The 23,388-nt window shown below is 42.2% G+C and overlaps 2 protein-coding genes across 2 annotated transcripts in view; one reads left to right on the forward strand and one right to left on the reverse strand.

The window, feature by feature from the left end:
• The window catches only part of T265_04428 (hypothetical protein), a gene marked incomplete at both ends in the record, with an annotated part of 97,384 nt that overhangs the window by 25,384 nt on the left and 48,612 nt on the right, over nt 1–23,388 (forward strand). The window contains 7 exons of the mRNA XM_009169173.1: nt 2,752–2,981; nt 4,000–4,208; nt 4,289–4,441; nt 5,768–5,866; nt 6,808–6,865; nt 15,801–15,919; nt 23,098–23,272. Coding sequence (XP_009167437.1) covers nt 2,752–2,981; nt 4,000–4,208; nt 4,289–4,441; nt 5,768–5,866; nt 6,808–6,865; nt 15,801–15,919; nt 23,098–23,272 — 1,043 coding nt within the window. The remainder of the gene's footprint in view (nt 1–2,751; nt 2,982–3,999; nt 4,209–4,288; nt 4,442–5,767; nt 5,867–6,807; nt 6,866–15,800; nt 15,920–23,097; nt 23,273–23,388) is intronic.
• Nucleotides 8,251–23,388, reverse strand: part of T265_04426 (hypothetical protein) — a gene marked incomplete at both ends in the record, with an annotated part of 32,632 nt that continues 17,494 nt past the window's right edge. The window contains 2 exons of the mRNA XM_009169171.1: nt 8,251–8,325; nt 12,281–12,384. Coding sequence (XP_009167435.1) covers nt 8,251–8,325; nt 12,281–12,384 — 179 coding nt within the window. The remainder of the gene's footprint in view (nt 8,326–12,280; nt 12,385–23,388) is intronic.

Below are 23,388 nucleotides of genomic sequence, written 5' to 3' on the forward strand. Positions count from 1 at the left end.
GTATCTTGTGGGCGCCGTAGAGGTTTTCCTGGTGAGTGCATCAGTTTGACCAAATGTTTAGACTACTCTGTGTTAGCAGCTACTTGCATCATCTTTCTATCCACCCATAACATTAGGTCAGAGAAGGCCTCCAAGTGGTTTCTGGCAGTATTAAATGCGATTACGGCACTTTATTACTAGCTTATTTGCATCTGTTTTTATGTGATACTACGCCGTAGACAGATGGGTTGATGGTGTGCAACGGATCATTTTTTTGAAATTGAATTATACCTCGTGGATTCTCATCGAAGACCCAGAACAAAAATTACCGTTCTCTTCTATCTTTTCTCACCGCCTTCACCAAAGCTTATGTCGTTTGACCTATTTTAGTGGTGACCATTACACCATCATTCAGCTGCGCTGGTCATTGCCGTCTTCCTGGATGGGGACCCCGAGACGAGCCATATCAATGGTTAGATACATTGTCAGACATGGCCCAGTCAGGCCTTCAACAGCGCTCATGCATCCAAGCTATTGCCTTCAGTGCATAACCCCCTTCCGAATCCCCCATTTAACAGTCCACCCACAGTGCTGTATTTACGCACTAATTTATTAGCTACCGGCTAAAATGCTCAGCTACCTATCCCACCTCCCCAAATAATCGGTCGTGTAGCAGCTACAAATACTGTACGACAAGTACGCGGTTATTACAAGAAATAAGCCCGAAAAAAATCACTCAAACGGCGCATACTAGTATCTCTTTAATATAATCACATGAACTATCTATTTTGGTGGAACTATCGGCACCGTAAATAAGCCGCTAACGCACCGGTCTTAGCTTTCCCAAGCACATCAGTCGTAGCTTTCCGAAGCACACTTCACATGAGAGGAAATCACTAAAAAGAAACAATGAATTGGAGGCAGCTCCCCGCATACAATACCTGGACGCGTTTCTGGATCCTGATCTGAATGAAATAGCCTTCAAAGACCCAGTCTCATTTTTTTCTACTTTTGGTAAGATGAATTTCGTCAAATCTTGGATAAGGCGAAGATCTATTAAACTATCATTAAACTATCCCACATGGGATAGTTTGCTTGCTTCCGATAACACCCCTTTAATCAATAAATGGATGTCTACCTCCACATTTATTTCATTCTGGAAACCAGCAACTAAACTTTCTGTCGAGAGTTTACGAGGATTATTATTTTTATCCACTAGTCCGCATGAAGGAATAATATCTTATTCCTTGTAAAGAGTGGCCTTAATTGAGTTGGGTTTTCGGTCACTGTTGGCCATATGTTAGTAACGAGGGAATTTTCACCCAATTTTCAACCGAATCTAGCCGTGCACTTTTGTTTGTTGACGAAGACATTCCCTTATGTGTTCAATGTGTACGAGCGTCCAGAACGGAAGGATTTGTGAATGATATGCTTTGTGCACAGACTGGAAGCTCCTGTTCCAAGTTCCATACATCGGCTTCTAAACCACTAGTAGTTCTTCGTGCTTCTAACGCTATGGTCGTATGTGTCCGTTTCATTTTAGACAGATTTTGCTCCTGCTCAATCTACTTACGGGCTTATTGGTTGAAGATGTGGTTGGATATAATCACTTCGTTGTGGATCTTAATTCGCGTTTATTCAGTTGTGACTGTCACGTAACTGATTTCCTTGATCTCTTATGAATCAGTAACAGAACATTTTTCTGCTTCAAATGTACGAAGCCTTTGAAGTTATTCTGCCTTTCAGCTCAGTTTAGTTCTTCACAAAGGCCCAACGTTTCTTGTCACATATAGACTTTGGGAATCATGGTTTGTTCCTAAACCGTCTTGCATAGTGCATCTAGAGCAAAGTGAGCATGATTAGTTCGCGCGATTGTTAAAATATGTTGACTGTGTCTTTGTATTGGAGTTTTCTGCATTGATAAGTCACCTAATGGTGTATGCGATGGGAACCGATTACCGCCAAAATTGGCCGTGTTTTCCTCCGTTTCCCTCTGTTCCGTATACAAATCAAATTGGTTTCCATTCTCGGATAAAATATAGTATGACATGAATTAATTCCACCTTGCACAAATCATTTCACGGGCTAAGCGGAATCCTTCACCGTTTGGATTATCCTGGTATCTGACGATTGCAGCAACCAGGGTTAGCTGAGATCTATAGAATCTTACATCCGAACATTCACTCGGCATAACTTCACTAAAAAGGCAGTCTGTCAGGACTCGTAGAATTTCCCGTCGGACCAGAAAGAACAGAGTTCGGTTCGATCGATCTGAAATTCGATTAAACGGTAGGCCTCGATTTCTTGTAGCGGTAAAGTTACCTCAAAAGCTCTTCTTGAGTGTAAGCACATGGCACTCACACTTTACCTCAGATTTAAAATACGAATTTCTGGGCAGTTGCAATTTACGTTGTGGGACACCTAAGACTCATCTGTGCAATATTGACCGACATTGATTAATCCAATTCAATTTATTCGTTCAGCGTCTCTGTTATATATATATATATATATACATATATATATACATAAAGTTCAATCGTTTCGGGAGAAATAGAATGTTATTCCAGCTGTAGTGGTTTGCAATACAACAGTATAGTGGGATTTTACTGAGAAACGAAGCACTTGTGAAAAATCAGTTTTTCTACTACTCTTTTCACAAGCTGTCTCTTATGTGTCGCCTATAACCCAGGGCATATGATTGTTTAGCTAGATACGGAGTTATGATGGAATCAAGAATTTGTGTTTGCATGCTACTCTATATATCCTTTGCAGAAATACATGTGTCCTCAAGCCTCATTGTTCGGTGATATCACTTCGGATACCGTTTTGTTCAACAATACTCGGATTTATGGCACAGTTCTGCTAATTCTTGTCATGTGCTGCGTTCTTCTCGGGATCAAATTTGTCAGCCGGTTTGCTGCCATCGGGCTGGTTGCTGTCCTGTGTTCCATTATTTGTGTGTACCTCGGAGTTTTTATAGTGAATCCAGCACGCAGTCCATAGTGAGTTACCACTCCGTTTTTGTCTTCCATATTCTCGGTCGTTTTGCAGCCATAGTTTTCCAAACAATGGGCAACCAAAAGATAGTCACCGCATCAGCCTAATCACTGGTTTTCCTCTTGAGCTATGGGTGAGTAGTAGTGTTCCAGTAGTAGACGACGGGTACAAGTGATTCATGCAATCTTCACGGAGTGCTGCCGAAGGCAGATTGGTTCTGCTTTTACGTAAAAGTTGAACTCAGAGACCTCTAAATCAGCCTCCTAAGATGTTAATGGTAATGACCTTTAGAGTTTGATAGATCTGAGTTAAAAAATGAAGAGCACTGTGTTTACATCTAACTGATGTTTGATAATTCTATGTAGAATTTAGCTGATTGGGCCCTATCATCTCACTTTTGTGACAGATAGCATCTGGAAGGTATTTTAACTGGTGCTCACCAAATAAAGGTTATCTGGTGTGACTACATGGCTTCGTGACTACATGTGACTACCACAGAGCTCAATAAAAAGTCAGATGTTTCGTGATTCCTTCAGGTGCCCCACCGGACACCATATGGTGAAGCGATAGGATCTTAGATGACGTGGTCATATAAACCACACACCCGATAATCAAGCGTCCCACATCAGTGATGGACATGTGTTGATAAGCCATAATGAACAGTGCCGTTTGTTCGAAAACAGGTTGTGTTCAGTCTACTGAAGTCGAAACTCCCTTTGCCCCCAAGCTTTTCGATTCACTGGTGGGACGATTAAACCGTAATGCACGGTTCAATAAACTTAACACAGAGTCGATTCACTTGTCTCGATTTCATGCACGTGAGCGAAACACAAGACAATATCCGTCTCTGAGGTTTTGATCCGTATCTTTAGGCGATTATCCCCTGTCGCTAAAAATGACAGGTATGTATTAGATCTATCGGTTCATGTCCCCGAAGATATTTTTTATCATCGAGATCGTTTATTGATGCTTGTATTGGTCACGAAGTTCATATCCGGTTTTCTCCACGTCTGATCACAACAGCGTGTGCGCCCTCGGCGGTCGTCTTCTGTCTCAGGACTTTCTGCTAGTCAATGGAACTTACGACTGCTCAAAAAATGAGACAGGTCCAATATATCAAGCCTACTGCGCCAATCCGGAGACGGCAACCGAAGAGTCATGCGCCTTTTTCCACAATAGCAACTTATCCTATTATCCAGCCATGCCTGGGCTTAGATCAACCAAATTCTTCGGTAAGTATTTCATCCACATTTCATTAGCCTCATTCTGCTTACACGGTTCACCACACTCTTCATCTGTCTCACTTTTTCAGAAAACTTTCTTCCCTCGTATTACCGCAAAAAAGGTGAAGCTTACGACAATATACCGTTCCCTCCAAAAAGGGAGTATGGTCAAGGACCGAATGTTGCGGACGTAACAACTAGCTTCATGATCCTCCTAGCCATCTATTTCCCATCAGTTACGGGTGAGTTTCAGTCTCAAATGTTTTGTGCCGTACTCGTTTAATTGATGCATTAACAGGAATATTAGCAAGGCCATCACATTTTATCTATGCGACCGAAATTCGTGACTTGCTGTTTGGATATAAATGTGCATCGAAGCCGCGGTGATTCAGGTCTAATGAAGTTCTGCCACAACAGCCACTGAGCTAGAACTCCGGGTTGAATATACCGTGTCCATATAAACGGGGCTACCATGGACTAACTGCTTAGTTGATTTCTCCTGAGGTGATTTCCTTCAGAGATTGTTTCGTAAGCTGTGCTTGATATTAGATGGTTCAGAGGGCGATTTCATGGTATAGGATACGGCTGTTTGGTGCAGTTTCCCTGTTGGAATGTCAGTGATCAACTAACATTGGGTTGACTTATACGACGTATCGTTATTGGCAAAACGTTTTTAGGTATTGCACAACGAATCAGCGATGCTTTTCCCCCGTAAAACTCGACCAACTCCACTGAAGAGTGTGCAATCTCTGTTCTTCGTAGTAGCTCCGGACAAACACAGCAACACTTCCACTGTGTAAACATGACCAGGCGTACCGATCGCGGATGGTTGTTTACATTAATATTGTCACAATCTCCCTATCTCCAAGGCAACGAGTGCTGTTGCAGATATTTGTGTTGATTTGTTCCTAAACAATAGTTCTGTTGATGAAAGTCGAACCTGATCGAATCCGCTGACCCGTAATATTGATCCCCGGAGGAAAGGTTTTTGCTCCGCTCAGGTGTTTAGCGAAACTTTTCGGCTTCGCGTCTCGTCTCAGCAAAATTTAGCTTTGTGGATAAATAATCCTCCTACATGGCTGAATACAGGTCGATCAAACTTACTTCCAACGGGGTGAAATAACTTTTTTGTTTGCGTTGATAACACCCTTTGCTTGCATACGATCTTCAGTAATTAAATAGAAGGCTCTTCAAAGGTAGTCACTGACTTCAATACGGATTATGTCAGCAAACTGCCGACCTGACTGTGTTTTTTGCTTTGAGCGCTGCCTTGATGTTTCTCCATAGACTAGACGATGATGCGACCAGACACGTACATCATGGTGCGTCTATGTTGGGAACGCAGTCTAATAGGGACCGATCTCAGACGCATACGAATGCTAATTAGGATTGGCTTTGCCAATTAATTCCACACATGTTACATATAGTATCCGTAGTTTGGTATTCATCCTTTGAGGTTTTTGACACTCCGCTGTTTAGTTATTCCCTTAAAACTAGACGTCTAAGTTGCCATGGTGTTTGGAGCTTTGTTTTCGTATAGTATTTTTTCTTCGTCCCTTGTCATCCAGGCATCATGGCAGGATCCAATCGTTCGGGGGATTTGGCGAACCCCCAGGTATCTATTCCTCTTGGAACAATAACCGCCATCGCTGTCACTTCGTTTTTCTGTATCCTTTTTGAAAACACACCTCAGAGACGACTTTTTTTATCTAGCCAATGATGTCTTATCTGAAGTTCCGCGGACTTATGCCCAGGAAGATCGCAATTATTGAGCCTCACTTCCGCATACCATACCAGGCGTAGAAATTGATAGTTGCAACCCTTTTCTTTTTAACTAATCCTCATGTGCGCATGCGTGTTTTTTCTTCGGCTTCTAATTCACTTTAACATATCCATTCAGCCTTCATGGAGATATAAAGGCAAATGACCTTTAACCCTCTAGTGTGCACACTAAGGGGTGAAAGTTCTTGTCCAGAATCGCATGCATAAATTACTAAAGGCGTAATTCACTCAATGGTCAAGACCCATTAAGTGTTCGTAACCCACCTTCAATTACTGTTTCAAAGCTTCTTAATTCTTCCGGATACGAATGCTTGGATATAGGGCCAAAAATAATTCCTATTAGTGGTTACTGCCAGGTGCAGCTGACTTCTATCAAGAATGTTGAGTGACGCAGATCGTATTTGTGAAAACCAAAGTGCAAACGTCCTTGGTCTGGGAGTGCTCAAAATTCCACCGAACATCACTCAAATCCAAAGTTGTCTTCTGATCGACTAACACTTTACATTTGTTGAAAGTGTCGGTGTACTCGTTCCTTAATAGTTCTGGTTAGTATAAGAAACAAATGTGGCTGTCTGCACAATCAAAGCAGTCAACTCCAGCAGGCATGATCACTGGTTGTGTACTTCGTGCCATTTTTTCTACCTTAGTTCGCAGTAAGTGAAGCAGTTAGAGAATCTGCTTTTCTCGTCGCCTACTTGCCTACAATCTCTGCCAAGGGTTTTCTTCTCACGCTACATCCTATTCCTACTTATTCACTCTTTTTCCGGAGAGTTTATATTGTTTTCCTGAGCACGTCAAATAATCTTGCATGCGACTACGCGGACAGATTTATCGGCCCCGCTGTTTTTCTCCGCTATTTGCGATGGAGCTGTGATGCGAGACAAGTAAGTCATGATTCGCTCCAATTTTTGCCCGATGTAAGTAGACTGCTTTCGTTTGTTTCTCTGTATGAAGCAATTTGAGTCCCTAACGATGCTGTCGCCGTCATTCTGGGCCCAGCTAGGTATCATGTGACTGATATTTTCAAATGCACTATGCAACATGGTATGGGCAACAATTAACCATCCTTACATCAGATCAGCCTTTTTACGGAGTGCCACTCTGTAACTAGATATGATAAGAACTTGTAATCTCGGAATAAATCCAAGTGAAATAATGCAGTTACGATTTATTGTATCCTACTGTTAGTCTCTGAGTGACGTTCTTGCATGTGCAGTGTTTGTGTTGTCTGCTGTCGTTTCTTGTTCGCATGTGATTCATCCCAAAAAAGTGGAAATTACAAGTTTCACGCTGGTGCAATTTCTTGGAGACCGGTTCTGAGCACTGTGGGCGACTTTTCATGCAAAGATCTATTTATGCGTCAGCAATGGTTACTCTCAATTTTGTCAAGAACACGCTACCTTCAGACGATGCACGCTAGACCGAGCAGAATAAAGAAGTCTAAGAATTTGACGATGTGGCCATGGGCCTGATCAGGCAGGATTCAGCAAACATGTTTGCGAATGGTTTTTTTAAACTGTGCTGCTTTCTAACAGGTTCATCGTCAAACCAGTATGCGACTCTGCAATTTTTCTTAGCTAAAAACGAAAACTCATCTTAGCCATATCTTCGTGATGACTTTGACATACTTATTAAGCAGGCAGTTACCGGGGAAAGCAGCTGGCCTGTATGAAACTTCATATTCCGAGAACTCACAGTGTAGTGTGAATGTTCCCAGGTGTTTCGAAACAGAAGGGATTCACAGAGGCAACTTTTATGTGGGTGTATGCAGAAAAGTGCTTAAGGTATCCCTATAACGAAGACAAATATGTCGTACACTAATCCGAGGCCGGGCATCACTACTTGGGATGGATGAGTTATTCCAGAGAAATATTGATTTCAGACTGGTCTATGGCACCTACCTAGAATTCTCAAATTTCGTACGACCTCGGTTGACGTTAAAAATACGACTGACGAAAAGTAAAAAACTGCACCTACTTGATGAACCAAAGACAAGCAGAATCGGTTGTCGAAGGGTGCTCAGCAACCCTACGAGTAGCATGTTCTGTCTTGAAAACTAACACTTCTACAGATTATAGATGGACTTGCGAAGAAGTCGCAAAGCTGCAGCGTAATGTATACGGATTTGGGATAGATGCAATTTGGAGTTAATCAGGGGATTGGTCAAGTCGTTCTCATGTTTAGGACGGTATTAGGCGTTTTTGTAAAATGACGCACTCCTTGAAGTCGGCATATCCAATGTCGCAAACGCTGCCGTGTTATTTTATGATTATATTGTGATATTCGTCCGTAATGCAGATGACTCTTCCATGTATGGCTTCTTGTTTGCAGCGAATGGTTCTTTCTGAGGTACAGATGACGGGAAAACAATAAACTGTCAGCGCGAGACTTATGGGCGGCATCTAGCACCAGATAGCGTGATTTCCAGACATAACACCACGTGGATTGTGAGAAAATCGTGTGGCTTTAAAGTATCATTTTCAAGACTTATCATTTAGGGGAAGAGAAAGTATATTTCACGTTCTTTTTCTGTTTAAATTGCTCAAAATCAATGAGACAGAGGTGTGAAGTCCACAGCAGTCAGCTTTTCTTTTGCCTTCGTTTAAGCTTGTTGAAAAGTGTGAGATTTAAATTGATGCGTATATTTTTACAACCAATTTACAAAGCAAATGTTTATCTGACCTACATCTTATTCCAAAACGGGCACGTTTGGTTGGATAATTACATATATGCCTGCCGATTTTACCTGACTAATTCTTCAGTTTCAGTCTACCAGCCATAAACCCTAAACCAGTTTCCATCATCGGAAAAAAAGAAGGCGAGGGAGGTATGGCGAAATCTTTGAGGCGATGGGATGATCAATTAGTTCATCTTGAATCATTCTAGTTATCTGAAAGAATAGAAAACTGGACATCTTAGCACTTGAGGCGACACAAAAGTCACTGATTTTATGACTGAGCCATTCTCATCAGCGTTATTTTGGCCCCCATTCAATTAGGTGGCAGCTTTTATCCAAAATAGTTTACTGGTTATCATTTTGATTCTTCGTTACCAGTTGGTAGACTGTCCACCCCTCAGTTGTTTCCACCCAGCTCACCGGTGGGAGAAAAAGCTCTACAAGATAGGCGGTCTTCTGTTATGTCAAACCTAAGGACCGTGAGCAGCTCATCCATTGTAGAAGAGTTCCTTTTCCTTAAACCATTTGGTGTAACTAAGCATCTCTTAATCGGTGTTCCCACTAGACCTGACTGCTTTTTGGGAGACTCCGTCGGTCAAACGCCACATCGCACCATTCCAATGTGCACTGCGTTTGACTAAAACAAGCTGACATTGCGCTCGCACCATACATGTCGGAGGTTGGCGAACGCTGCCCAGACCTTTCCGATTCGAGAGGTCATCTTACCTTCAGCCGGTTTACCGGAAATAATACAGTTGAAGAAACAACTATATGTACCACATTGTTTGCCTGGTCTATGCGGATGAGGTTTAGGTTTGATCAGGTCCAGTCTTGTAGCTGCATTTTACGCATTGGACGTGCGAAGCCGATAGCAAAACGTGTGGTGATCAATGTCGGATGTTTGGAAGAGTAGCAACTTTCGAAATCACGGCATAAAGTAAAGATGTGGTCAATGTATTCACGACTACGACAAATCCAAGCTTGATTCCCTCAGACTTGTCTCTCGATAATCGATGACTCTGTGCAGCATTATGCATAGACTACCTTGATAGCACAGCTACCGGTCTGATACCACGAAGACTTTCGCGGGACGTTTTCTGAAGAATGAAATCAGGGTTGGAGTGCCGTATTCTGCTTCCTCCATCAGGATTTCGCCAATTTTTTGAAAGTTACAGTTTGCAAGACATTTCGGGGCAGGTGGCTTGCTGAGTTGAAGAGGTAACACCTTGCACTGAATATCTATTGCAGATGGCCGACTTGTATCTACGTTTCATTCACTTTTGTTAGGTTATTTCAAGGATTGTGTTGCAAAAGTTCAGTGTTGCTCGTTTTTGAAGTTCTCAGCTCGTAACTCAGGACGATGATTCTGCGGATATACTGCTGTTCCGTCTTCTTTGCAAACTGTTTTGCCGGTGCCCGTCTACTTATTAATGTTGGTTGAGTTAGCTGAAATAGGACGCACTTGCTGCCTGCAGTAGAGAACTTTTCCATCTCTCAGGCCGTTGTAGTCCACCATCGTTGACTGTCACTCTTGAAGCTCTTGATTATGTGGTATCAGCCTGCACCATCTTGGTCTCCGGTTGCTGGCATGGCTTTTGTGGCAGCAGCAAAATTTCATCATGACGTAATCTAGTTTCCGTTTGGTCACGTCGGATAGTCTAGTCAAACAGTCCCAAAAGATGAGGGAATAGCTTCTTTCACTCTCTACCACTCATCATTCAACCACTCCTCATCATCAAGGTGAGCATGCGTCTTCAGTAGTTTTCTAGCCAGATCTGCCCGATGGTGCTGGGCTGCTGAAATCAGTTGAATTCGGTGGAAATAAATCCTATACTCTAACATGTGCAGTCCTTGGTGGAAGCGAATTGATAACCAAGGCCGCACAATGGCATGATAGGAGTCCATTTTCAACTGGGACTCTCCATTAGTGACCGAAGACAATGTGATTCAACTGTGTCTACGACTTGCTTGAGGTTGACAACTCCCGGGTGCAAGCACTCATGTTGGAAGTTCAGACTGGCCAGGAACAGACGATTTCCAGCGCACTACTGATTTTATAACAGTTATCCATACACTGAGCATCGATTCTGACTCTTTCACTCAAGTATGGTCCTCTCTGATACACTTTCCTCTTATCAACCGTTAGGATGACACTTTGCTTCTCTTGTCTACCAAACCAGCCGTAACGGATCTCAGTCGTAGTACTGCAGGCTGTCGAGGCATATACAGGTAGGAGAGACGTACATCATTTGTCTGGTCGGCACACACTGCACCCAGTTGGACCAGACAACCGTACAGCCCAAAGACGGTTCTTCACTGGAATCCAGACAAATAAAACCATGGAGCTGCTTGCAACTCCACTACCATGGATGCTATAACCCACTGCACCATGATCACCAGATATCCAAAGAGTGAAATGTGGATAGTCTGATCCCGTCCTTAGTGGTGTGGAACTTATGACTGAAATGGGGTCTCGCACGCTCGCTTCAGAGACACAAGATCAACAGAAAGAACAAAGGAAATTTTTATTCAGTAGAAAGTATGGACGTTCAAGGCTGCAACTTGAAGCAGATTCCCCGATTTTAGTAAGGGTTCATTTTCGACTATTTTACTGGGTATTATGTTAGGGGCTGGTAGATGGTTTGAATGCAGCTGACCGGTTGAAGGGTTAGGAGAGTGTGGGAACGAGGGCCGAATAATAAGAAGCTGTAAGAGCACTCGATATCACCTGGTTGCCGAATCCGAGGAAACGGTTCTCTTTCAGATATTCCACTTTTAGCTTTGCACTAAAAATCTGGTCCCAAGGCAGTGGCGTGTACAGAGTACTTGAGATATCCTGTCTGGAGCCAGTGACTTCATAGTCTGACCCTCTTGGCTGCCTGGGACTGACCTAGAGAGTAAGGGGTTGATTTTTTACCGCTGATGCCACTGCACCAGGCAGTTGCATTTGGAGTTAATTACGATCCTTGTAGGTTTTACTTGTATATCGACTGTACTGTATTGGTGGTTACGGTTAACCGATGAGTGGCCAAGATGTGCGGTTTTTAGAGCCGAAACTTTTTAACTTGTTCTTCGGCGAACGGTAGCGCCACTGTATCAATTAATATGGAAATGCTGACCACCTAGAAGAAACAGCTTACTCCCTCTAAGCTTCTTCTTCAAAGTACGACTTTGAACCCATACATACTCATATACGACCAATAGTAGTATGGAGGCTTGCTTATTAATCTGACCGCAATAGAGATAATCATAAGTTACTAATCAGTCACATCTACTGGTGTAGAGTACCTAAGCCTGTATATTCAGGTATCTGTCAATATTATATGGCACCTAAAGCTATAATTGCTGTCATTCTCACCTCTTATTGTAACACGTAGATAAACAAAGGAATATTTTAATCAGATAATATAGACGTTCAGAACAAATGCCGATCCCTTTTGGTAGAACGTTTTTAAGCCTATTTGCTTGCATTTTGAGGTAATAGAGATTGCGATTCCGTTGTTAACGCTATCACGCCGTGGCCGAGTGTGCCGAAACCTGTCCCTTCAAACCTTGGTTTGTGACAAAGAAGAGTTGTCAGGGAAATTACACTAAAGTGAGAAGTACAGGCTTAAAAGCTTACTACCCCCAAGTGGAACGTCTCTTGAATTGCTACCCGTATCTTTTTTGTTTGCATGTCAGTCGATATAGAGCTGCTATCCTGTGGCTGGCCACAACGAGTCCATTCTGAAGAGAAAACAGGTGAAAACCGAGAAACAAATGTCCTTTTGGAGAACTAGTTTCGCTACTTTTCGTGATATGTTATTCTTTCCGACTAGTTTTCAGTGTTTGTTGGACAGCATCTGAGCAATCCACAAGTCTCAAGCCGTATTCCCAATTTTAACCCACTTTTGAATGAATATTTTTGCGTTAGTGAAGCAATTGTTTTTACCCTATCACTTATCCTCAGTTCTTGATTTTCGACACTTTGAAGCAGTCAAATTGCTCATCTATTTTATTAAGGTTTGATCTGGGAAGTGCCTGCTAAACATGGCAATTAAGAGTGCATCGTACCATTGTTGTAGTCGGATCCTAATAAACTGAGCCATGCGGTGCCTGTTGTGCATGGCTGACCCCACTTTTGTTCATCTGATGAATTCAAAGAAGGAAACAGTACTTCGTGTGTTGAACATCCTCACCATAGAAGTGCGCTCGAATTCCATAAGCACTGCCTGGTCATCTGTGAGATTTTATAATTAGTCGGATAAATAGTTTTATCTGAGCAAAGTAAACCTTGCCTTTTGCAGCATGCTTTGATCAGATTTCAGGTATTCGCCCTCGTCATTTACTTTCTTCATGAGTTGAAACTCTAGACACGTGACAATACGGTCAAGTCTTTTGTTTAGTATGTTATAACAGCAACATGGCTATTCTAGGACTTAGGGCTAGCTCTGTATGAATATATATTCGCCGGATCGGTCCATTTGTCATTAAAAGCACCCATACAGTTCACCATTCACGTAAACTGCTGAACGACTTGCCGGCTGTAAATGTGTCACGCTGCTGCAACAGTTTCATTGTCTAGTTGCTGTGACCCTAGGGTGATTTCGGGGGTGAGACGGACGTACTGCTGTCCGACAGCTTCGCTGTTGTACGACATCTGCGTCCACCGATAAATGCATTTTGGAAGGTGGAAACTAATTTTTGAGTGGCACCGATTCTTTCCAGCCAATGATACTAACCTCAATTTACAAAGAATACGGTATTCAGTAACTAGCTAAACATACTCATTTGTGCAGCAATTTGGTTTTGACAGGATACTCACCTGGAACCCAGCTGAGTCTCCCGTTCACGATAGTTTCGCTAGTTTCGCCAATTTGGGTTCAAGTAGAATATGAGGCTGACGGACACTCGAGGCTGCGCCTACCTGATGAACCTCAAGAAGGGCCAAACTGGTCATGGGCTGTCAACGAGTTTTCAGCAACCTTATGGGTAGTTATCTTAAAGAAGGACGGAATGACCAGGTACGGCGTGCGGTCGGTGCGTTGTATGTATTCCATCATCATACCGCATGCGTTTTTACGTGTCAGACATGATAAACAGCAAAAGTGCACAAACCGTTTGTTTCATTTATCGCCCGTCTTTTAACATTGTGATTGAAAATCTTCGGAAGCATACGGACGCCTAGCTGCTTGGCAGTCAAACGTACCTGGTCGCAAAAATTCCAGAGGATTTTCGACGGACCAACCCAGGGGACTACACCTAAATTATGGGTATTATCTGTTATGAGTGCCCACCGTTCCATTCCAACGAATATGGAATATTTTTTCAGAGATAACTACAGTTTGGATGTCTATTGTGAACTTAGTATTTTCGTAAGGGAATACACTGCACAATGCCGATGATTTTACGCATAAGCCTGATGTGCCATGAGGAATAATAAGTCATGGGTTCTAGTGGCAAGTTGGATCAGTTTTGTCTTTCGGGCTATCTTATTTCATAAGATTCAAAAGTATAGGAGTGATTATGAGGTAACGTCATCCTGTCCATGCTAATTTCCATTCCTTTCGACTGGTAGTCATTGGTTGGTTCATCCTGATTTGATTACAGTAAGTCTGTCTGATGTTTAATCGATCAACGGTCGACATCATCAGCAACGGCAATATTTCACGTCGAAGTCGAACAGTAGGCTCCGCTGTGAAGTTCGTTTCATTACCGTAAAAATTGTCCTTTATTGTTTCTGACTGAGTTTTCCGAGCCGCGTCAGGAATCCAAAACTATCAGTTATCATTTTACGGCTCGTAATTCGGCCATACGCAAAACTCAGTGACAAGCGTGTACTTCTTTTCTACACTCTTTCAGCCAATGATTTTTAGGGTGTTTCGCTAGTTTCGCCAATTTGGGTTCAAGTAGAATATGAGGCTGACGGACACTCGAGGCTGCGCCTACCTGATGAACCTCAAGAAGGGCCAAACTGGTCATGGGCTGTCAACGAGTTTTCAGCAACCTTATGGGTAGTTATCTTAAAGAAGGACGGAATGACCAGGTACGGCGTGCGGTCGGTGCGTTGTATGTATTCCATCATCATACCGCATGCGTTTTTACGTGTCAGACATGATAAACAGCAAAAGTGCACAAACCGTTTGTTTCATTTATCGCCCGTCTTTTAACATTGTGATTGAAAATCTTCGGAAGCATACGGACGCCTAGCTGCTTGGCAGTCAAACGTACCTGGTCGCAAAAATTCCAGAGGATTTTCGACGGACCAACCCAGGGGACTACACCTAAATTATGGGTATTATCTGTTATGAGTGCCCACCGTTCCATTCCAACGAATATGGAATATTTTTTCAGAGATAACTACAGTTTGGATGTCTATTGTGAACTTAGTATTTTCGTAAGGGAATACACTGCACAATGCCGATGATTTTACGCATAAGCCTGATGTGCCATGAGGAATAATAAGTCATGGGTTCTAGTGGCAAGTTGGATCAGTTTTGTCTTTCGGGCTATCTTATTTCATAAGATTCAAAAGTATAGGAGTGATTATGAGGTAACGTCATCCTGTCCATGCTAATTTCCATTCCTTTCGACTGGTAGTCATTGGTTGGTTCATCCTGATTTGATTACAGTAAGTCTGTCTGATGTTTAATCGATCAACGGTCGACATCATCAGCAACGGCAATATTTCACGTCGAAGTCGAACAGTAGGCTCCGCTGTGAAGTTCGTTTCATTACCGTAAAAATTGTCCTTTATTGTTTCTGACTGAGTTTTCCGAGCCGCGTCAGGAATCCAAAACTATCAGTTATCATTTTACGGCTCGTAATTCGGCCATACGCAAAACTCAGTGACAAGCGGGTACTTCTTTTCTAAACTCTTTCAGCCAATGATTATTAGGGTGTAAGTTCTTGATATATCACCGGTTAGATTGATGTGTTCATCCTAACTTTAAGTTTATCGGTATCCTATGACAAGCGATGTGAAAAACGGGTAAGAATACCAACGTACTTAGGTGATCTTACCTGTCAAGCCCATCCCTTTTTTCTGTTTTTGCTTGCCTGATAACCAGTATTTTGAGCTGTACTCCATTTACTGCGTGCATGTGTCGATCAACAGAATTTTTGTTTTGAATTATCTGCACCGTTACGTGTTTCTCTTCCAGATTCGGAGAAAGTTACGGTGGTGGTCTTTTAGTCGCGGCATTTGCGTGGCCCCATTATTGGGTGGTTTTAGTTGGAACATGCCTGTCCACCATTGGGGCTGGACTTCAATGCCTTACAGGTTTGTTCATTCAGTTTTGTCGACCAGGTTTTCTCAAAGCGACCGCATCTCAGCAGAATTTCCATGGTAGTAGTTCTACAGTTACCTCTAGTGTGGTAAGGCTAGAATTTCACACATTCTGGTGTACGATGTTATGTAAGTTGCATTCATTTTTTGACTAAAAACCAGCCTTGATATTGTGGTGCACACATCAATCAGTTTACAATGTGTGCGGTTTTTCCTCCACCCTTAAGGAATGGCACGGCGACTTGATTTATAATTATTAAGTGTCACTACCTGGTGAGCCCCAAAAAGGACGAACCGGTCGTGGGCTGTCAACGGATTTTCAGCAACCTTATGAGTAGTACATTACAAAGATATACATGTATTGCGGTTTCTTGAATATCGTAGCGACTGAAACATGAGGCGGCCTGGTGCAGCACATTCAGTTGCCTGAGAACATCACAAACGAGAGATTCAGCTGGGTTCCAGGTGATTATCTCGAAAAACCAAATAAGTTTGCAAATGAGTGTATATTCGCCGACTTTACTTCTCAAAAAGACTTGTCGGCTAGGGAAACTGTGCAAAGGGTCCGGACTTACAAGCGACCATTCAGTTTGGGTGTATATCTGCAACATAAACGCAGTATACGAAGTTACAACACTCACGGTGAAAGTGGTTAAACAAATCACCAGAAATGTTGATTGTGACGCAAGAATTGATGCGAAACTTTGAAGGGTGCGATTATCTGCATTTGTCTGTGGTACTCTGGACTTGTTCAAAATTGCCATTTATTCAGGGATAAACCACCCTGTATCCTTTCGAGTAAAACATAGCCCTAGTCATCAAAGTGTATTTTGAGTGGTTGAGATAACAGCATTGCTCTAGTAACGCATTTTTGGTGGATTATTTTTTCAGACAATGACCAAATCGTCAGCCATATCTTGCAACGATGGATTTGATTTCGCCAATTAGAAATTCTAAAACACATATTCCTGAACGAACACCATATTTCACAAAATACCACTGGATTATTTGCATGTTTTGCTTCCCTAATTATACCCATTGATTAAACAATCTACGAATGGCAAATGCGTTTGCTGCCACCAAGTGTCTTCTCGAGACATTTGTCTGCTGACTTACATGGTTGTCTATTTCCTTCCCAGTTACACGAACCCTCTTGTTCATTGATGACTTCAGTTCAATGGATAACACTTAAGGATGGTGGACATTTGGCAGTTGATTCGTTTGCTGAGTCTGGCAGTCGGCTTGTAAATGTTTCGTCGCCATCCGATGAGATGCTGTTAGTTCTCACACTGAGGACGTCTCCTCGAATGGTGACGAAACCCTCACAAGCCAATTGCCAAAGGAAGCGAACGGACCACCTGATCAGCAGAAAATTAATCCACCCGAGTTATCAATATTGGACTTTGATGTGATAAAGCGAATCAACGAAAGTAAACGTTCATGGTGACGGCTTGTCAGTAAATTACTTTACTGTGGCGGTTAAAACTTCTGAAGGGTTCGAAAATACAATGCTCAGCACGTCAAATAGCACGACCTGACAAACGAATTACGGGGAGGATAAATCAGAATAGAACGGGAAGCAACGTCCACTGATAGCAGATCATCACGGCTGGAGTAGACTATAGATGATCACTAGAAACTGGGAGTCTTTCTGACAATGTAAAGATAAGAGTAGATGTACCACATAAAATGCAAATGAAGATTGCATTCAAAACGACCAAAAATCGCTTTTGTGAATCGTCAGCAGTAGGCAGTCTCTAGGACGGGAGTTTGAACGGCGTCATTTAGCCGAGAATGGCTGACAGCCGTGAGGATTACTGTGCACATACAAGGCATATACATATATTGGCATGGAGTCTGCATATTTTTCCTCCGTAACTCTCCTGTTGTTGGGTGTAGTTGGATAAGGTTTGGTCAACAATTTGCAGGTCTCTCCGGAAGTCAAGCTCGTGCTTCAGAGAACTTCCAATTCCACAAACTATGTTAAAAAGAATCCTGAGAGTGTAGAATCGGTGGGAATAAGATTATAATACCATCTCGTGGTAACGGATCATCACGTAGGGTGATGTGCTCCCGACAACTCAGAACCCATCAGTTGAGGATGTTGATGACGCTTTAACGACCGTTTCTTTGCTCTGGTTTTATAGCAGTCACCAATTTAGTTTTGGGAGCATGAATATTTGTCCCCTTAAAAACTAACTTCGGTGGTCTACTCTGGAGCCTTTTTCTGAGAACTGTCGTTTGCTTAGTCGGCATAATTACAGCAAGGTAATTTGCAAAGGTTTTGAGAAGGGTGGGCCACAGAAGTCTCACTTTGATGACAAGACTTGGTAGAATGTTTCAACAGTTTCGACGCTTCTAGATGTTTTTGCGCCATTACTCGTGTCTGTCACTGTATGGTAAAAAAAATCAGCCAATACAAACCGCAAGCAGTGAACTTGTAGTGCTTGCTCAGTTCTATCGCCGACCGTAACATAACCAGCTCTGACGGTTCCCGTCCTGTGATCCGGTGCTGATTAGTTGCCTCATTGATGGCTCCTCGGCGAAAGACCATTGGGACTTGTGGGATGTTCAATTATTTAGAGCAGCTCATTAATATTTTGAGAAGTGAGCGGATATTGATCTTTCCAACCCCTCAAGTTTGCTGCAAACTCAAATGTTCCGCGAAATTCGAACGCACCGTTGACGACTGTTGTCAGTGATGGACTAACTCACTAGTGCTTCTCAGTAGTGTTTCTCTCAGTACAATTAGAAGCTAAATTTGCATGCATTATGAAATATAGATTAAGAAGTATGAAATATCCTCACTACCTAAAAGCTTTTATTTAGTTAATAAAAAGGCGCAGAAGCTTGCAAACGTCCATTGGGAATACTCCCACAATGGCTACGGAAAACTGTCATAGACAACGTAGTAGTTGGCAAGGGATAGTAGAACGTGTGCAAAATTAATCCCGAACATCATAGCTTCATTAAAAACCATTAGGTTAATGCTGTCTCATAGATGCCGCATCGTTTTTAGGTGTACTATTCGTCCTGGCCTCATTGTCGCTCTCCCATGAGAAGCTCCTGCAAAATGAGTCTACTCTTCTTCTGCAATTCCTACCCACCGAAATCCAGGGTGAATAAAGACACCTTTTTTCAACGCGTTTTAAGTGAATTATTCGGCATTTATAAACGTTACCAACCTACGACACGTTTGTTCTCAGTCGCATTGATTCGACTGCCTACCACACTTACAAGATAAACGCATACAGGGAAGAAGCGCGAGGCGAATCGCTTTTTTAGAACCTATTATTTCTGCTTCGTAGTTATTATGTATGAAAATTAGAAAGTCACGATCTGATAGTCATCAGATTTTCTTTAAGGGATGTGAAAATTTTGCTGTAATTTTTACCATTCAGTAACAGATTCCTAATAGATTTCGATTCAGCCAAAACCATTCGATTTTGACAATTTATTTTTAGGGAGCGACTAGATTTTCCAATCTTTGTAGACCAAGGAAGAACAGAATAGATGTCCTTGTAGATAATTTGCGGGTTTACCACACCTTCTGGCAAGTTCGCATAAGTTGAAAAATCATCCTTAGGAAACTACTTCCATTGTGGTAGCAGTCGTTGTTTGAGTGTACTATAGGTAGCCTGATTGAGCAAATGTAGTGCTCACAGATAATTTCGGCTAAAATAGAATGGACAACACCACTCGTGATGCTTGTTTTCGTAAAGCATCAACATTGGGGTGGCAAGGTCAGCCTTGGCCGTTGACAGCTGGATTTGCGTCCACTATTTCGACTGCGAAGTTACTTTCTGAAAACGAACTTGCATAATGCGGGACGGTCACAGCCTCACAGAAGTGTTATCATACCGTCAGCTGTTTGTCCAACAGTAGTGAGGTGTAACTGTTTGCGGCAGTATTACCGGTTGCTTATTTATAGCGAGCATTGTGGGCTGTTTTCATTTCCTGTTAACTTCTAACTCAGGTCTGTCTATTGGTGACAGAAGTGGCAGGCGCATAATCGGCCAAAAGTTGCTGCGATGTCCCTAGCTGCTGTTGCAATCAGAACGGTGGTTGATCAGTTCTCACCAGCTTGTGACTTAGCTTGCAGGCTTTTGTCACATCATCAGTGCGCCCTCTAAGAGTGACGAAACGTTTGCAATCTAAATGACAAGCTAGGCGAATAGATCAATCACCAGATGATCAATAGATGCTCTGACACTGACAGCCACCGTGCCCAGTAAAATGGAATTCGAGCGAAATGAGCAAAATGCAGGCACACCTATCTCCCTTGCCCATAGCAGAAATAGAGGTCGAACTACCAGAAATATTTGTATCTCTGAGTTAGAAAGCAAAAATGTGAAACTGTGCGAATGTTGATATCCTGTAACGTTCACATCATTTACTCGTAAATCTCCATCACTAATTGTGCCAAATAGTCGAGCTTTTATATTATTTATGGTTGTGTTCGGCAAAGTTAACATGTGTTCGTTGTTTCCAAGCTTACCTTTGAATGCCTATGGGATGAGTTTGTTTTAGAATTGAACTACGTATGTCTCCATATTAATCTACGGTGTTGTGTACTATAGAAGCCAGAAAGTACGGCATCTTTCGGAGGCTTATTTCAGTACGATTTTCCGAACATATTAGGTTGGATATAACAGCTTTATTGCGTTAAGTCTGAGGCTAAAACACTAAGTACCAGCTGCATATAACGAAAAATTGCTGTTGTTGGATATTTAGAGCTTTCAGAGTTTTCCTCACTGCACAGAACATTTTTGAAATAGGATACACACAGACACCGAACGAAACGTCAGTTTTCATCCCATTCAAGCCTGCGACGCACAACTGATGAGTATATTTTCTGTCAGGGTGTATACCAATCAGTCGTTCACTGTCTGGATTTTGACGGCCACATTTCTTTTGATGTAGACAAAGAAAATTTTAGCGCAATTGTTTGTGCCACAGGCTTGTCAGGGACAGCTAAAAACTTGGTGTCCGTCCGTCACATCCTGAAGCAAAGCAGGATAATTTCCAAGCAGAGGAACACTTTTTAATATTCTGTCAGATGGACCGATTAGATGTTTGCCCGCATTGTCTCCTCACTGACTGACATATTTTAGTGCTCCATTTCTCCCAAAAATATTCATTTTATCATCCTCTCTATCCTGTTACAGTTATTGACGTTAACTGGGAAACCACAAGCAGTTGCCCATTTCAAAATTGCCAGCTGATGACATAAACTATTCCTCCTCTCTCCGCTGTGTACACATGGCAAACTATAGCGTTTCTTCTTTGCAGGTGACAAAAATCCAACATACTGTGTTTAGGTGTTACCTGCATATTGAGCATCATAGACGGCTGGCCTGGCCCAAACCACCTATCGGTTTCGAACCCATCACATTCGTTTGAAGTTTTGCACATCCGCTATCTACTGCTTGGTCGGTTGGGTGGATAGCTGCTCATACGAATCATCCGGGGGTATATTTCCTGAATACTTCACTTAATGGTATTTCTGAGCACTCATGGCTCGTTACATATTGCTGTAGGACTGATTCGTTGCACAACTCAGGGCACTCTTTTTTATGCCCGTCTTCCCAGCGGACTCATATGACATTGGAGCAACACTGGTGTAGACTCCGACAACATTCACTGGATTATCATTCAGAAGTATCACTTAATTGCGTTGTATGAATAACTTTGTACGAAGTGTGTAAGCTGTGAGCCGATGTGTGATTAGATTAACGAAACGCAAATGGGAAACTCTCCCCAATTCACTCTGCATTTTTGCAGACCACATTGCAACAATAAATGTAGGTAGTGCTGTAAATTCGATTACCCTCGTAACAAATGGGTCACACTTATCGTCTCATACGGCAAACCTATTCGACGTTTTTGGTTACTGACCTGAAGCGTTGCTAGGACTTACCACTTTAGACTCAACTTGGCAGTGGGAATAAAAACATCCCAAATTGAGATAGAACAGCTCGATTTCTCTGTCTATCTCGCCTAGACAGACTCACACATTAATTTCAATTGTCTCAGCATTTCACTATATTCAAGTGATTTATTCGAGACATATTTGAGTCAGCCCACTCCCTCCGTGGTCACGTGTTTCCGCTTTGCCCAAGACGGTTCGTTTTCTTTTTGCGAGTTATTTTCGAACTGTTTGACCGTTTCATTGTGATGCTTTCTCGTACTACGAAGCATGGTTTAAATGTTTGTGTCATCACTCTATACAGTAAATTAAGTTATATCAAAATTACAAATACCGCTCTACTTAGAAACAGGAATTTTGTGGATTAGTCGCTCTTATTACTACCTGCCCCCTGGATCTTCGTTAGGACGCAAATTTCGTCTGAAAGTTGTTCCTAAAAGCCAAACCTAAACTGGATACTGAGAGTCTTTGCTCCTCATGAGGATTAGTCACTCTTCGTACAAGGCCTCGCTTGGCGAGATGCGTTTAAATCTAGAGATGCGGCTCCTTTTAGAGATTCTCCAAAGGGAATACTCAGGAGAGGAAGTTGATTCTAACTTGTGTAGGATTCTCTGCACAAAAAAATAGTTTAGAATCTTTGTGTTGAATTCGACGCATTATTTGAAAAGGCTTATTTTTATCAGCATATGTTTTTTGACATTATCCAGCATGTTTGCTGGTGGTTCCTTGTACAACCATTAGAATGCAAAGACGTTTATCAAATTTTTGGTGAATTAGATTTCTATTGACCTACCATGTTATTTCATTTCCCTTATTTGGCTATAATCGGTGTACCAAAGTTACAATGACTCACACTGCTGTTAGTGGTATGAATATGTGCGACTGTTATTTTGCATGAGTAACCAATTCACCTGTTAGGTGGAGCAAAACGCCAGATAGTCAATATAACAGTAGTCCTCCAAGCTGTACTTTTAGACTGAGTCATAGGACCCAAATTGTATGGACGTACATAGTACTCTTGTTACTACAATCATGTTATCCTAATTGGACATTTTTCTGTTTGAATTTTATCTTCGAAATGACGAAGTCATTCGTGTCCTGTGAGTGTTCGGAAGCTATTGTTCGACCAACACGCGTTTAGTGCTTGTCAGTTTTAATCGGGCTATCCATCCTTAGCCTTGTTATCAGTGATCGATGTATGCCACTGAATTTGAAGTTTCCTCAATTGTTTGCGACATTTCAGGTGCTCCACGGTTGTTACAAGCTATTGCTCAGGACAACGTGATGCCTATGCTGAATCTCTTTAAGGTCACAACTCGACGTGGGGAACCTCTAAGAGCTCAGCTACTGAGTTATGGAATCGCACAACTTGGGATATTAATCGCATCAATCGACTCTTTGACGCCACTGATTACGATGTGAGTTGATTGCTTTTTATTGTGTCAACCTACATCGAAAATGGCCAATATAGCCACAGTTGTTTTATATCAGGTGGTTATTGATCTGTTCACCGAGCTCGGAAATTTACTTTCAG

The sequence above is a fragment of the Opisthorchis viverrini genome, assembly GCF_000715545.1.
Source record: "Opisthorchis viverrini unplaced genomic scaffold opera_v5_73, whole genome shotgun sequence".
In the NCBI taxonomy this organism is placed as follows: domain Eukaryota; kingdom Metazoa; phylum Platyhelminthes; class Trematoda; order Opisthorchiida; family Opisthorchiidae; genus Opisthorchis; species Opisthorchis viverrini.